Source organism: Vombatus ursinus, unplaced genomic scaffold (assembly GCF_900497805.2).
Source record: "Vombatus ursinus unplaced genomic scaffold, bare-nosed wombat genome assembly UNPS02000580.1, whole genome shotgun sequence".
Lineage (NCBI taxonomy): Eukaryota > Metazoa > Chordata > Mammalia > Diprotodontia > Vombatidae > Vombatus > Vombatus ursinus.
Genome location: NW_020940358.1, coordinates 342993 through 357358, shown reverse-complemented (window position 1 = coordinate 357358; position 14366 = coordinate 342993). Strand labels below are relative to the sequence as shown.

The 14366-nt window shown below is 37.2% G+C and overlaps 1 protein-coding gene across 2 annotated transcripts in view; it reads right to left on the bottom strand.

Moving 5' to 3' along the window:
* RABL6 (RAB, member RAS oncogene family like 6) overlaps positions 1-14366 on the bottom strand; it is an 87203-nt gene that overhangs the window by 40115 nt on the left and 32722 nt on the right. For both annotated transcript variants that reach the window (XM_027848981.1, XM_027848990.1), the window contains 2 exons: positions 14063-14154; positions 1720-1860 (listed from right to left, as the gene is read on the bottom strand). In XM_027848981.1, the coding sequence (XP_027704782.1) occupies positions 1720-1860; positions 14063-14154 (233 nt within the window). The remainder of the gene's footprint in view (positions 1-1719; positions 1861-14062; positions 14155-14366) is intronic.

Below are 14366 nucleotides of genomic sequence, written 5' to 3'. Positions count from 1 at the left end.
TGTGCATGCTTTCAATGAAGTTACACTAGCTTACTTGCCATTTTTCACACATGACACCCCAGTGTGCCTTTGCATTGATTTCTCCCATGCCTGGAATGCTCTTCTTCCTCCTCACTTTGATCTCTTAGAAACCTTGGCTTCCTTCAAGACTGATCAAATCCAACCTTCTGCAGAAGATCTTCTCCAGTGTTCTCAGCTGCTACTGTCTTCCCTGATTACCTTCCATTTCCTCTGTTATGTATCTTGTAAAAATCTATTTATGTATGTTGTCTCCCTCATCAGAACGTAAGCTTCTTGAAGTCAAGGATTGTTTGTGTCTTTCTTTGTACTCCCAGTGCTTAGCACAGTACCTGGTATATAGTAAGAGCTTAATAAATCCTTTTTGACTGACTGCCATATCACCCTGTTGACTTATATTGGGCTTGCTCTTTGCTAAAAACCTATAGATCTTTCTCTGAAGAATTGTTGTATAGCCACACTCCCATCTTATATTTGTAAGGTTGAATTTTTGAAGCCAAGCATATTTTACATTTGTTTCTATTAAACTTCATCCTATTAGATTCAGTCAATGTTTTAGCCTGTCAATAATCTTTTGAATCCATACTCTGTCATCCAATGTACTAGCTATCCCTCCCAGTTTTGTGTCACCTGCAAACTGATAATCATACCACCTATACTTTTATGTTAACAGCATAGGGATAAGTATGGATCTCTGAGGCACTTAGATTTCATTTCAAAATGAAACTATTTATAAGTGACTAGTTTTTGGATATGACCATTCAATAAACTCTGAACCCACCTATTTTATTATTATTGCCACACCTCTGTCCTTTCCACAATAATAGCACTAGTGGTATCATCAAATGTTTCACTAAAATCTAAGTTAACTATAATTATAGTATTTCCCTTATCTACCAACCAGTCTACTGAACCTGGAAAAAAAAAAGGTATTAAGGTTAAGCTATCATGACTTATTCTTCATGAAGCCACGATGGCTTTCTGTGATTCCTTGTCCTAATAAGGGATATGGTCCTTAGTGTGTGAGAAGGGGTGCCACACCTATGTTAAAGAGGGCTCATTGCTGAGATCATAGTATATATCCATTTATGTGCTGAAAATTATACATGTATATTCCAGTAGCATTTAGTAACTTAAGTGCCTGCTATCTATAAGGAAATGTTAGGTGCTGGGGATAAAAAGACAAAAATGAAACAGTTCCTGCCCTTAATAATTTATGGGTAGGTGTGGGAAGGGAGAATGTAACAAAAATGGGAGCTCCTAGAGGGCAGGGACTATGTCTTATACTTTTTCATTTGTCCCTTCCTCCCCTTACTCCTGATACAGCACAATGCCAAGTAAAGTACAGGTACTCAATGAGTGTTTGATTATGTAGGCATCTTGACCATACAGACACTTTTGTCTTTGTCTCAGTATCCCTGGCATCTTGCACATAGAAGGTGCTTAACAAATGTTTAATTGAATGAACCATTATCATTTATTTGAATGGAAAGATTTTCATCTAATACTAATACGCAGTTTGGAACACAGAATTATTTTGTTCAATTCAAAAAATATTTGTTACATGCTTCCTATGAGCAGGGTACATTACTAATGTTGGGGACACAAAGATGAGAACTAGGAGAGTACTTGACTGTCCAGGCAAAGTAGGACAAAGACGAACATGATTATAGAAAGCAAGCACTGCCTGACACCACCTACCTGTTGAGGTTATCAATAAACTCCCGCACATCATCTGGCAGGATGACTCGGTGTTCCCCCATGTCTCTGTAGTTCCCCAGCACACACACGGGCACATGGGTCGGCACTTTGGGAAGTTCCCGAAGTATGTAGTTGAAGGTCCTTGATCATACAGGACAGGTAAAGTTATTCCAGTTTTAGCACATTGCAGTAGATTCATTTTTTTGACCCTTCTAAAAATGCTTTGCCCAAACATCAAGTAGAGATTTTCCTAATTAAACTATGCTGAAGCCCAAATGCTTATTCTCCTTGGATTCTAATTAACACTTAGTTGGCATTTGTGTAGCACTTGAAGGTTTGCAAAGTGCTTTACAAATTTTACCTTCTTAACAACCCTAAGAGGTAGGTGCTACTTGTTACCCCATTTTACAGAGGGAGAAAATGAGGCAGAGAGAAATAAAGTGACTTTCTCAGGGTCACACAGTGAGGAAGTATCTGAGGCAGGATTTGAACTCAGGTCTTGCACCCTGCATCATCTAGCTTATTACTTTAAATCTGGTAATAGTAGTTTCAGAAATTTTAGCACCACAAGCTACTTTTAAAAAATGCACAAAGAACTTCAACATTTTGGATTGCTTGGAGGAGCACATATATAAATTAGCATAAAATCTTATTTATATTTTAAAAGAAATGTTTTGCTGCTTTTAAGTATATACTGTACATTTCAGCTAATTGCTGACAAGTGTCCAAGTATTTATTCATTAAAACAGTTATTAAGTCATTACTATGTGTCAGGCACTGTGCTACGTGCTAAGGATGCAAGATAAATGAAAACTGCTTTAACTGAACAGATGAAGTACATCTGTTACATATAAACATAATTATACAAAACATGTCCTTTTAAAAGTTTGTTCTCCCATGTTGCTTGATATCTTGTTAATATAAATTTTTGTGAGATTTTCCTTCTCATATACTTGGAAGTAAATTTTAGCCTTTAAGTCAAATAATCAAATTCTGAATACAGTTCAAATGAATGAAACATTACTATACTTATTGCACAGAACAACTTCTGCTTAACTTTTAGGCCCTTTTTAACTAACAGAAGATGATCTATTTGGGCTATGACTTTAGTTTTAAGAATCTAAGTAAGTCATAGAACTACTCATATGGCCAGAGAATAGAAAAGTCAGACACTTTTAAATCAATAAGGTAAAAGTGTTTCTAGCAATATAATGGAAAACATTTTGAAAGCCCACCAACAATTTAAAGTCAGCAGTACTGATACACTCACATGAAACAATCAGATACTAGCGAATATCGATCTGTCCTAAAGCCAAGGGACTCTCTTATATAAACTTAGTTGCTGTGTTCCAAATAGTTTAAAAAAATGTCAGTGGTAAATTCAGTGACCTTCCATGTCATCTTTCAAAAGTATTTGAGACTAACAGAAAGAGAACCTGATGGAATATTTCTGTCGACAAACTAACACCATTTGAGTACTACTGAACAACAGGCAATAGTTACTGGGGTATTTAGCTGAAGCTAACAGTCTATCACAAATTATACAATCCAAGGTGTGTTAGGTCAGATGGAAATAAACCAAATGAATAATCCTACTACATAAATGGAAAAGTTTCACTCTGTTTTATATGTTGATATGTAAAGTTTGGAAGCTCTTTGCATAACCAGCAGTTGCTGCTGTTTTTCACATGAGATGCTCTTTTTCTACATGGTTGTATCTTGCTAAGCTACTTGCCTCAAATAAGTTCCTCTAGAAACTGCATGTGTTAATTACCAACTGAATAAAAAAAATTTCCCCTTAATCCATTTAAAATGGGTTATACTTTAAGAATTCTATGATTTATTGCTCTTATATTAACTTATTAATTCTTTGATGGAACTGTGATTTTTTTTTTTTTTGGTGAAGCAATTGGGGTTAAGTGACTTGCCTAGGGTCACACAGCCAGTAGGTTTCAAGTGTCTGAGGCCAGATTTGAACTCAGATCCTCCTGACTCAAAGGCCAGAGCTCTATTTACTGAGCCACCTAGCTGCCCCTAGGAACTGTGATCTTATTGATGCAGATACTCCCCTTCCAGTGGTTTAGATCACAACCCATGCTGAACTCATCCAGTATGCTTTTCCACGTCCTCCTGTAAAACTTCCACAGGGTGTGCGCTTAATATGATGGAATTGTATTGGTACCAATGAAATATATGAGCCATTCCTCACTTTCTATATTACCAGTTCATTTCCCTTTCCAGTCAAACATTTCTCTGACAATCTTTTATGTTGCTTCTCTTGTATAATTCTTTATTGGTAATATAGAACAGTCTACTTATGCTTATCATTCATCTCTTTATTGCCCTTTGGGTGAACTGTAACTTTAATTCTTTGGAGACTATGGCATTCTATGCCTTGAAGACATATAACAGATGTTCCCAAACTTATTTGGCCCCCTTTAAAAAAAAAACTCATCAGGCCCCCCCATATCTATTTTTTTCTTTAACCCTTTAATGTTTTGTTTTAAATTTGCATCATTTCAAAAAAAATTTTTTTTTTAAAAAAGATGCATCTTAAATTTAATGGATTGTAAATTTGTGTTTTTTTCCTGGATTGAAATTTTGATGACACAATATTGCATCATGTAACTGTATAGTATTGTATTGCAAACAAGTCATTACACGCACATATTTCTGCTGATGCATGCTGAACTTCCTGACAACGTGCAACAGGCTTGCCTGCCAACATTTGCTTGTTAAGACCAGCTAGCAGACTTTACCACTGATTGGTCATAACTTGCATTTTGTGTGTTTACTTGGATAATAATTAATCACTATGACTTTAACTCTGTTACACAACAGATGAAACATGTACAAATGGTTTTTCAAAATGTTCTTATCTTCTCTTCTTTCCTTATGCTTCCACCAACCTCCTATTTTTATTCAATGTCCTCCAATTGCACCCAAGGCTACTACTGCCCCCCTAGATAATTCGAGTACCCCCCCAGGGGGTATTGCCCACTTTGGGAACCTTGCATAATTATCAAAGGAATAGGGACAGGGATGGGGTCTGGATTTTTTGTTTCATTAGCATAGGGAACTCTGGGGTGAGAAATTCTTTCTACCAATGCAGGTTGGCACATTCTCCACAATTCATAGTCTTAGTTGCCTGGGAGCAATGAAAGATTAAGTGACTTGCCTAGAGTCACAAAACTTGTATGTGTCTGAGGCAGGACTTGAACTCAGGTCTTCCTGGTTCTGAAGCCTGTGCTCTATCCAGTATGATAAGCTATCTCTCACCAGAAGACTATCAGTATTAGAAATAGGAGTTTCTGTTTTAAGGAGAAGCTTGGGATCATTAAAAATACTGCATAATTTCCTAAATGCAATCTAGCCTGTTCTTTTTCCTATCCAAGTTACTATCCATCTACAGCATGTGTCCAATATATATGTACCAATGGACCAGTTCTATGGCTGTTCATAACATCATAGTCTGGACAAAAGGCATTCTTCATACATTACTTTCTTCCTGTGTGAATAGTTAGGCCAAACTCCTTTCAATGATTATGAATCTCATTTAACAGGTTCTGTAATATTCTGGGGCTTGATGCAATCAACATAATCGCCTGAAATCAGAAGCATGTGAAAGACCTCAACATTCAGAGGGAACCCCTCTTCCATCTAAACTCTATGTTGGACATCCTTGAAGACAATGGCAAACAGCTTTGGTGAGCATGTCTCCATATTTTATGCCCATTTTGACATTAATAATCAGAGAGCTAAACAAAGTTTTCTCAACTATGGAATGAGGATAATAATAGCATTTACTTCATAAGGTTGTTGTGAGGATCAACTGAAATTGAAATTTGCAAAGTGCCAAGACATAGTAGGTACTTAAATGCTTGTTCCCTTCCCTCTTTCCCTTTGTTTCACCTTTTGTAGGCTCCATCGTGGTGATTTTGACATAAGCATAGGAAACACAAGCTTGTTGGAAGTTAGTTTTTTAAGGCTACATTTTACTTTATGAACTCAATGTTTTTAAAGAATCAACAAATGGGATTTTTTCTTTGTATTCTCTACATCTTAGTCAATTATATAACTGTAAATATGTGGTCTAGTATAGAATACTGTTTGAAAAAGCCTGCTGGTTCCCTTTTCATATATATTTTTTTAGCACAGAAATCCTCAATACCTGTGTAGACCATTCTCATAAAGTAGGTATGTGGGTCAGTAGCCTTTTGCTCAGTACTTTCTGAACTTTTTCACCTTTCTGAAATGGTAATACCTCTCCTCTCACCCTGAAACATTTGGTATTATCCTCTCTTTCAAAATATCTTGAAAGATATTTGGAATCCATCTCTTAAAGCATTCAAAATTGTACAAATTTCTTCTTAGTATACTTTGTGTGATCCTGCTTCTTTTAAACTTTGTTTTCTTACATATTTCAACTTCTTTATGCTGCAAACTGAGAACTAAGATGTTAAAGTCCAAATATGGGAGATGCACTATTAGTGATGAAGAATTTGTTTACAGAAATGCTGACAGATATTTCCATTTATTTTGCTCTGTCATCTTGCTTTTCATTTCATTTTTAATCACTCTTAGGTCATCAGGAGAGGGAGAGAGAGCACTAACATCTAGAGGTGGGCAATCAGGAAACATTTCATTAGAAAGAGGCATTTAAATTTAATCTTAAATGGAGCTAGGGATTTTAAGAGGCTGAAGAAGGGCATTATTTCTAGCATAAGGGGCAATCTGAGCAAAGGGAGAAGCAGAAGATGGAATGTTATGTACAGGAAACAGCAAGTAGGCCAGTAGGTTGGTACACAAAATATGAGAGTGAAGTAATGTGAAATCAATTTAGAAAGAGATTGGAGCCAGACTGTACAAGGCTTTCAATGCCAAACAGAGGAACTTGCATTTCTTCCTGAAATAATAGGGAATTAATGAAACTTCTTGATTAGGGGAACAACAAGGTCAAATTTGTACTTTAGGAATATGTATTTGATACCTATATGGAGGATGGACTGGAGAGGAGAGAGATTGAAAACAGGTAGCAATCAGGGAGCTAAGACAACAGTTTATGCTTCTAAGTCTAAGGTTATGAGAACCTGAACTAGGGGCAGTAGCTGTGTGACAGGAGAGAAGGTGAAAGAGTATATGGAAGTAGAATCAAAAGAACTTGGCAACTGATTAGATATAAGGGGAGATGAGGAAGAGTAAAGAATGGAAGATGACACCAAGGTTGGGGACATGTGTAACTGGAAAGGTGATGGCATGCTTTACAGCAACAGTTAACTTAGAAAGAAGGGTGGTTTAAGAGAAAGGTTTAAGAGAAATAAAATCTATTTGAGGACTGGACACAAAGACCTAGGTGTCATGAACAGAAATAACTGAACTAATGGGAGCTGATGTGATTATCCAGAAAGGTTATCCAGAAAGAAGAGATGAGAGCCCAGGACAATACCGTGGGGGAGCTCTCATGTAAGCATCAATGGGGATGGGACTTACATGATAATAAAGCCAAGAAGACAGAGAAGAAACTATCAAATAGTTAGGAGGGAACACAGAGAGAACTGAATCATGCAAGTCAAGGGAGGGAGTATCTAGAAAGGGGCAAGCATGGTCAACACAGGAATAAAGGTCAAGAATTATGAGGTCTGAGAAAAGGTCATCAGATTTAGCAATTAAAAGATACATAAATCTTGACAAGAAATTTCAGTCAAGTTGTGGAGTCAAAAATCAGACTGCAAGGGGATGAGAGGTGGAGGGTAAGTAAGCAGAAAGCACAAATGTAGATAGTTTTTTTCTGGGAATTTAGGTATTAGGGGAGAAGAGATATAGGTGAACTGGTTCAACCATTCTGGAAAGCAGTCTGGAACTATGCCCAAAGAGTTTAGTGCATACCCTTTAACTCATCAACATTACTACTAGGTTTATATTCCAAAGAGATCAAAGAGCTGGGGACAAAGGAGATGCCCATCAGTTGGGGAACAGCTGAACAAATTATGGAATATGAATGTGAATAGTACTGAACCATAAGAAATCATGAAAAGGATGGTTTCAGAGAAACCTGGAAGATTTATTTAAAATGTATACAGTAATAACAACACAGTAAAAAAAATGATTTGGAAAAACTTAAGAACTCTGATTGATGCAATGACAAACCTCAACTCAAAGAAGTAATGATGAAGTATGCTACCTACCTCCTGACAGTGGCGTGATGAACTTAATGTGCAAAACGACACATACATTTTTTGATATGCATATAGATCTGTTTCACTTTATTTGTTACAAGGAATTATCCCCCCTTTTCAATGGAGGGAAGGGCTTGGAGGGAAATAGAAGAGGTGGTGATAGTACTGCCAAAAAATAAATAAAAGAGGGTCAATTGAAGCATTTTAAAAATGTACAGAAAAGAATAAAAGAAAGTTCAGATGGAAACACAAACAAGACATTTCAAAAAGTAACATGCTATTATACCATATTCCAATAACAATACATTCTAGATGGATATGTTGGCCTTAATATTAAAGATCAGACTATAACAAATTACAAGAGAAGCAGATCATATACACCTCACAGCTATGGGTAGGAGATGTAGTCTTAACTAAGTGAGGGATAGAGGCAATTCTCAAAGATACAACAGGTAACTATGATTACATGAAACAGAAAAGTTTTTTTGCACAGACAAAATCAATATACTTAGGATAAAAAGAAAAACAGATGAAGGGGGAAAAAATCCTTATTTCACATTTGTCTCAAAAGAAGAATTGCAAAGTATGAACCACAGTATGACATGCTCCAAATGACTAATAAGAAGAGAAATGCAAATCAAAACAACCCTAAGGGTCCATCTCATACCTTGCAAATTGGCAAAGATAACCAAAAAATGTCAATAGTCAGCGTTGGAGGGGTTGTGGGAAGATGGGCACACTCATACATTGCAGCACTTTTTGTGACAGCAAAGAAGTAGAAACAAAGTAGATACCCATCACTCAGGAAATGGCTAAATAAACTGTTGTACATGAATATAATGAAATATTACTGTGCTATATGAAAGGATGAATCTGATGACAATATGGAAGCATGGAACTGATAGAGAATGAAGTAAGCTGAGCCAAGAAAACAACATACACAATGAGTACAACAATGTAAATGGAAAGAACCACCAAAAAAATTCAAAAGCAAGCCTTGCAAAATTATAAAGAATAAGCATGGCTCAAAACACTCTCAAATCACCCCTTCTCAGAGGAAGGCCCACAGGTCTTGTATTTTGTATGTGTTTTTACATTTTTTCAACGTATTGTTTGGATGTGCTGATTTCCCCCTGCCTTCACCTTTTTTTGGGGGGGGGAGGGGCCTTTAAAAACACCATTTGTTATATGGAATGGTTCTGAAGGGGGGAAATAGGCAGGTGGAGGAGGGATACTGGGGAAAATTATGATGTAAAAAATGGATAAAAACTTACTAAAAATAAGTAACATGCTGAATTTATATGCATATACATACATAAATACATATACATACATATATATATAAAATGAGTTGTACATCATTTCACATATAATCCTCTTTTTCTGTTCTACTTTGTATATGGAAATGTTTTCCTTTTTTCCCCAGGTTCATTAAATTCAGAACAAAAACTTAAAAAAAAACCAAAAAACAGAGATACAGGGCATGAGATTGAGGAGAAGGCAGAGTTAAGTGAAGGTTTTTTTAAGGACAGGGGAGATATAGCATGTTTGTAGGCACCAGGGAAGGAATAGTAGATACAGACTAAAGATTAGAGAGGAAATGAGTACAGATAGGGGTATCCTTTTAGATGAGATAGGATCAAAGGCAAAAGTGAAGGGCTTGGCCCTTACAAAAACTGCCAACTCTTCAAAACTAGAGCAAAATCAGTCAATAAACTTTTATTAAGTGCCTACTATGTGCCAGGCACTGTACTAAACTCTGGAGGTAAGAAGAAAGGTAAAAAACAGTTCCTGCCCTTAAAAAGTTCACAATCTAATGGGGGAGACAACAAGCAAAAAACTACATATAAACAAGCTATATACGAGAGAAATAGGAACTAATCAACAGATTGAAAGCACTGGAACTAACAGAGATTGGGAAAAACTTCCTATAGAATATAAGATTTAAGCTGGGCCTCGAAATAGGCCAGGGGAGCCAGCTGGTAGATATGAGGAGGGAAAGCTTGCCAAGTGTGAGGGACAGTCAGAGAAAATGCCCAGTTAAGGGGCAGCTAGGTGGCACAGTGGATAGAGCACCAGCTCTGAAGTCAGGAGGAGCTGAGTTCAAATCTGACCTCAGACCAAACACTTGACATTTACTACCCGTGTAACCCTGGGCAAGTCACTTAACCTCAATTGCCTTTAAAAAAAAAAAAAAGCCCAGTTGAGAGATGGAGTATTTTATGCAAAAAATAGCAAAGAGGTAAAAGTCAATGGCCTGATGAGTACATGGGGGGAATGCAAAGGGGGAAGGGGAAGAACTAGGTAATCAAGAGCTTTGAATGTCAAACAGAAGATTTCGAATTTGATCTTGAAGACGACAAGGAGTCCCTGGAATTTACTGAGTAAGGGGATGACATGGTTGGACCTACACTTCAGAAAAATTACTTTGGCAGCTGAACAGAGGATGAACTGGAGAGGGGAGAGACTTGTGGCAGGCAGACCAAGTAGCAGGCCATTGCAATAGTTCAGACATTAGATAATGAGGGCTCGTATCAGGATGGTGACAGTGTTAGAGGATAGAAGGAGGCATATAGGAGAGATGTTGTGAAGGTAGAAATGACAGGACTTGGGCAACAGATTGAATGTTTATGTGTATGAAGCGGCGCTTGAGAGTGAAGAGTCAAGAATAACACCTCAGTTGCAAGCCCAGGTGACCAGGAGGAAGGTGGTATTCTCAACAGTAATAGGAAAATTAAGAAGAAGGGAGGGTTTTCCAGAAAAGATGAGTTCGATTTTGGACATGTTAACTGTAAAACTTCTATAGGACATCAGTTTGAGATGACTAATAAGGCAGTTGAACATGTGAGACTGGAGTTTAGCAGAGAGGTTATAGAGATTGATAAGTAGATCTGAGAGTCATCTACATAGAGATGATAACTGAATCCCTGGGAGCTGATAAGATCACCAAGTGAAATAGTATAGAGGGAGAGGAGGTCCCAGGACAGAGTCCTGAGGGATACCCATGGTTAGCAGGTATGACTTAGATGAAGATCCCGCAAAGGAACCTGAAAAAGAGTGGTTAGATAGGTAAGAGAAATAGGAGAGAGTAGGGTCCCAAAAACCTGGAGAAAAGAATATTAAGAAGAGGGTGGGGTCAGCTAGGTAGTGCAGTGGATAAGCTCCAGCCTTGGAGTCAGGAGGACCTGAGTCCAAATCTGGCCTCAGACACATGACACTTACTAGCTGTGTGACCCTGGCAAGTCACTTAACCCCACTGCCTAGCAAAAAAAAAAAGAAAGAGGAAGAGGGTCACTGAGTGCCAAAGACTGCAGAGAGGTAAAAAAGAATGGAGACAGAGAAAAGTCTACTGGATTTGGCAATTAGATCAGTTTTGGTCGAGTGGTAGTAGGGGAAGGAAGTTTTCACCTAGACAGCTTTGAATTATGAATTACATGGATTCAAAGAAGGGAGGACAGTCTGCTAGCCATATGGCAGTAGATTGTTACATCCATTAAAGTAGTAAGAGGAGTTGTTTCTCAGGTCCAGGCTAGGATGGTAATTTGTTTTACTTTCCTTAATAGAGGATAGGGAAGAGCAAGAACAAAAATTCCAGACCTGGGCCAGTCTGAGGAGACAGGAAGCCTAGTGTCTGGGTCCTTACTGGGTACTGTTTCTAATGTTTCACCATCTTCCTCTGGAGGATTTTACAAATGAGCTTCAAGTCTAGATTAGTACTACCCTTGCTTATCTTTCTGTTTTGCAAGGAGATCAAATGTTTGCTGGCTTAGGTAATTTTTAGGCTTTTTTGAACCCTTCACTGTGGCAAATAATTTACATTAAACTTTCACAGAAAATGGTGACAGGTCTATCTATGTGTGTTCTTTTATCTGTTTCCTATTTTTTCCCACATTGTTTAAGTAGGTCAGACTAGAGTTGTTTTAATCAAATTCCACCTTTTATTTTTATTCTTTCTTTTACTTTGGAACTGATATTAGTATTTACTCTAAGAAGTTTACTTGTTATACAAATATGAGACCAACTGTTAAGTTCTTACCAATTTTGGGTTTTCTGGTAATGTTACTTGGTATTTGCCATGTCTACTATACCTCCAGGTTCTCTTTTCATGAAAGAATTTATGATATATGGGATTTTGTGTAATCTACAAACCTTTGGATTCTTTTACTTCTTTTTCCTAAACCACATTTTCTGATTTTTTTTTTTTGGCTACCCTTCCCTATATCCACCTTCACTTTCAAGTTACCAAGTATTAAAGTATATGCTCACTTAATATGGAAGTTCTTATCAAGTTCTTCATACAATTTCTTTACCTCCTTATCCTCTGCAACAGATATTGGTAAGTAAGCTATAATTATCTTGATAGTGGTCTTTAAAAAAAATGATCATCATGAGAAATGCAATGCAAGACAAGCATCTCAAGAAATGATATTTCTTGTTATCTTTGGACAGTGAGTGCCTTCTGGTTTCATCTAGAGCAACACTGTCAAAATTTCTATGATTCAGTTTTTCCAGTAGCATGTTAAATTAGGTATTTATAGTAGTCTAAAAACTATATGAATCTTAGCATCCTCTGCTCCCTTTTCCACTAATGACTGCAGAAACAGAAGGGGGCCACAGGACTGGGAACCATTCTGAAATTTTCTTTGTTCCTTGAGTTTCCTTGGCCAAAGAACTAACCACATAATGGTTAGTCTCTAATAATAAACTTTTTCATATTTGACAATGCTAGTCCTCATAAAACAGTCTGTCTCCAGGACTGTAACTGCCTTTCATGGTATAACCTTCCAGGCAGTGGAATATAGTGGCATAGCCTTTAAAAATCATAGGTCATTTCCATGGCACAATTTTAAATTTAGGGTGTCCAGCCCTATAGGGATACAGGAGAGAAGCACTGCATGTTCCCTCTTGACATGAGTACATGTATTTTAGAAACTGGTCTCTATTCCATTCCATTTCAAACAAAAAATTCATGCACTGCTCTTTGTCCTTGTTTTTTAAAACCCTTTCCATCCATGTCCCTGCTATTGGAAAAAGCTGACAGACAGTATTTATAGGCTAGACAATGATAAAGTTATGTATCAAAGCAGAAATGCAGACAAATCCCCTTATAAGTCTACTGCAAATTGTCATGGTAAAAAAGCTTGTAAAGGGGAAGAGGACTGCTTTGTTAAATAAGTTTCCTCATAGCAATGTGTATTTTGTTTCTAAATAAAGCTTCTACTAACCTGTCTTGAAGTGTGGGAGCTATGGTTTTTATTGTACTAGAGGGAAGTGGTATATAGTACTGCAACATCTAGGTCAAATGACCAGCAAGTTCTATATTCCTTGAGTATTAATAGCTGATCTATGGTATTGGTGTTTATCAATCAAGAGATAAATTTCCAAGGCATTGGTAAAGTATTAAAGAGGATAAAGGTATCATTGTCTATGTAATCAGGTGAGTATTATATTTCAAAACACATACATAAAGACGTACAAATGTGATACAGGTTAAGTCTGAATAAAGAAGATATTTGATACTTGGCTATCCTGAAGATTGTGGCATTGGTGAGCTTAAGAGATCAGTAAATGTGCATTAGCCAAAGACTGACCTGACTTAGCTAACTTAGCCCTTGTTCACTCTTTACCCAGCTAACCTGTGACTATCAACCTTCTTTGCTTTGTTTTTAGACACTGATATTAATATTCACATAAAGACCATGAAATTCCATTTTAACTTCAAGTATTATCTAGGCCAGGGGTAGGGAACCTGTGGCCTCAGTGGCCTTCTAGGTCCTCGGGTGTGGCCTTTTGTCTGAGTCTAGGTTTTACAGAACAAATCCTTTTATTAAGGGGATTTGTTCTATGAAGTTTGGGTTCAGTCAAAGGGCTGCACGTGAGGACCTAGAGGGTCAACCTGTGGCCTTGCAGCCGCAGGTTCCCCACCCCTGGGCTTTGGTTCTCAGCTAGGAAATATACATATTAGTAATAACATCTTCCAAAAACACGCAGAGCTCAAGGCAATAATCTGAGACATAAGACATCTTGTTTTGGCCATTTTATCAGACGAATAAGTAGGGTGCCATGTTAAGTTACATGATAAATGCTGAATATACAGTCATACTGACTTTGCTAAAAAAATAAGTGAGAGGCTATTAATTTAGAGAACCACCTTAGGTCTTCCTTACCATTGCTTTGTGATATCGAACATCATGACTACACCATTACAGTTCTTATATACATCCAGAAACTCAGCATCGAGAGCCATCTCTGATTCTGCCTAGGAAGAGAAAGAACAGAGATCACAAACAATTCCATTTCCCCAAAAGCATTTGTAGACATTTTTTGAAACTCAAAAAAACTTTTTAAAGGTTAAGTAGGCAGATGTCTTTGACTGAGAATATTCTGTCATTTACACTAAATTATCAACAATATTCAGCTTGTAGGATTCAGAAGGTTAGATTCTGTCATTATATCAACAAATTAGTATAC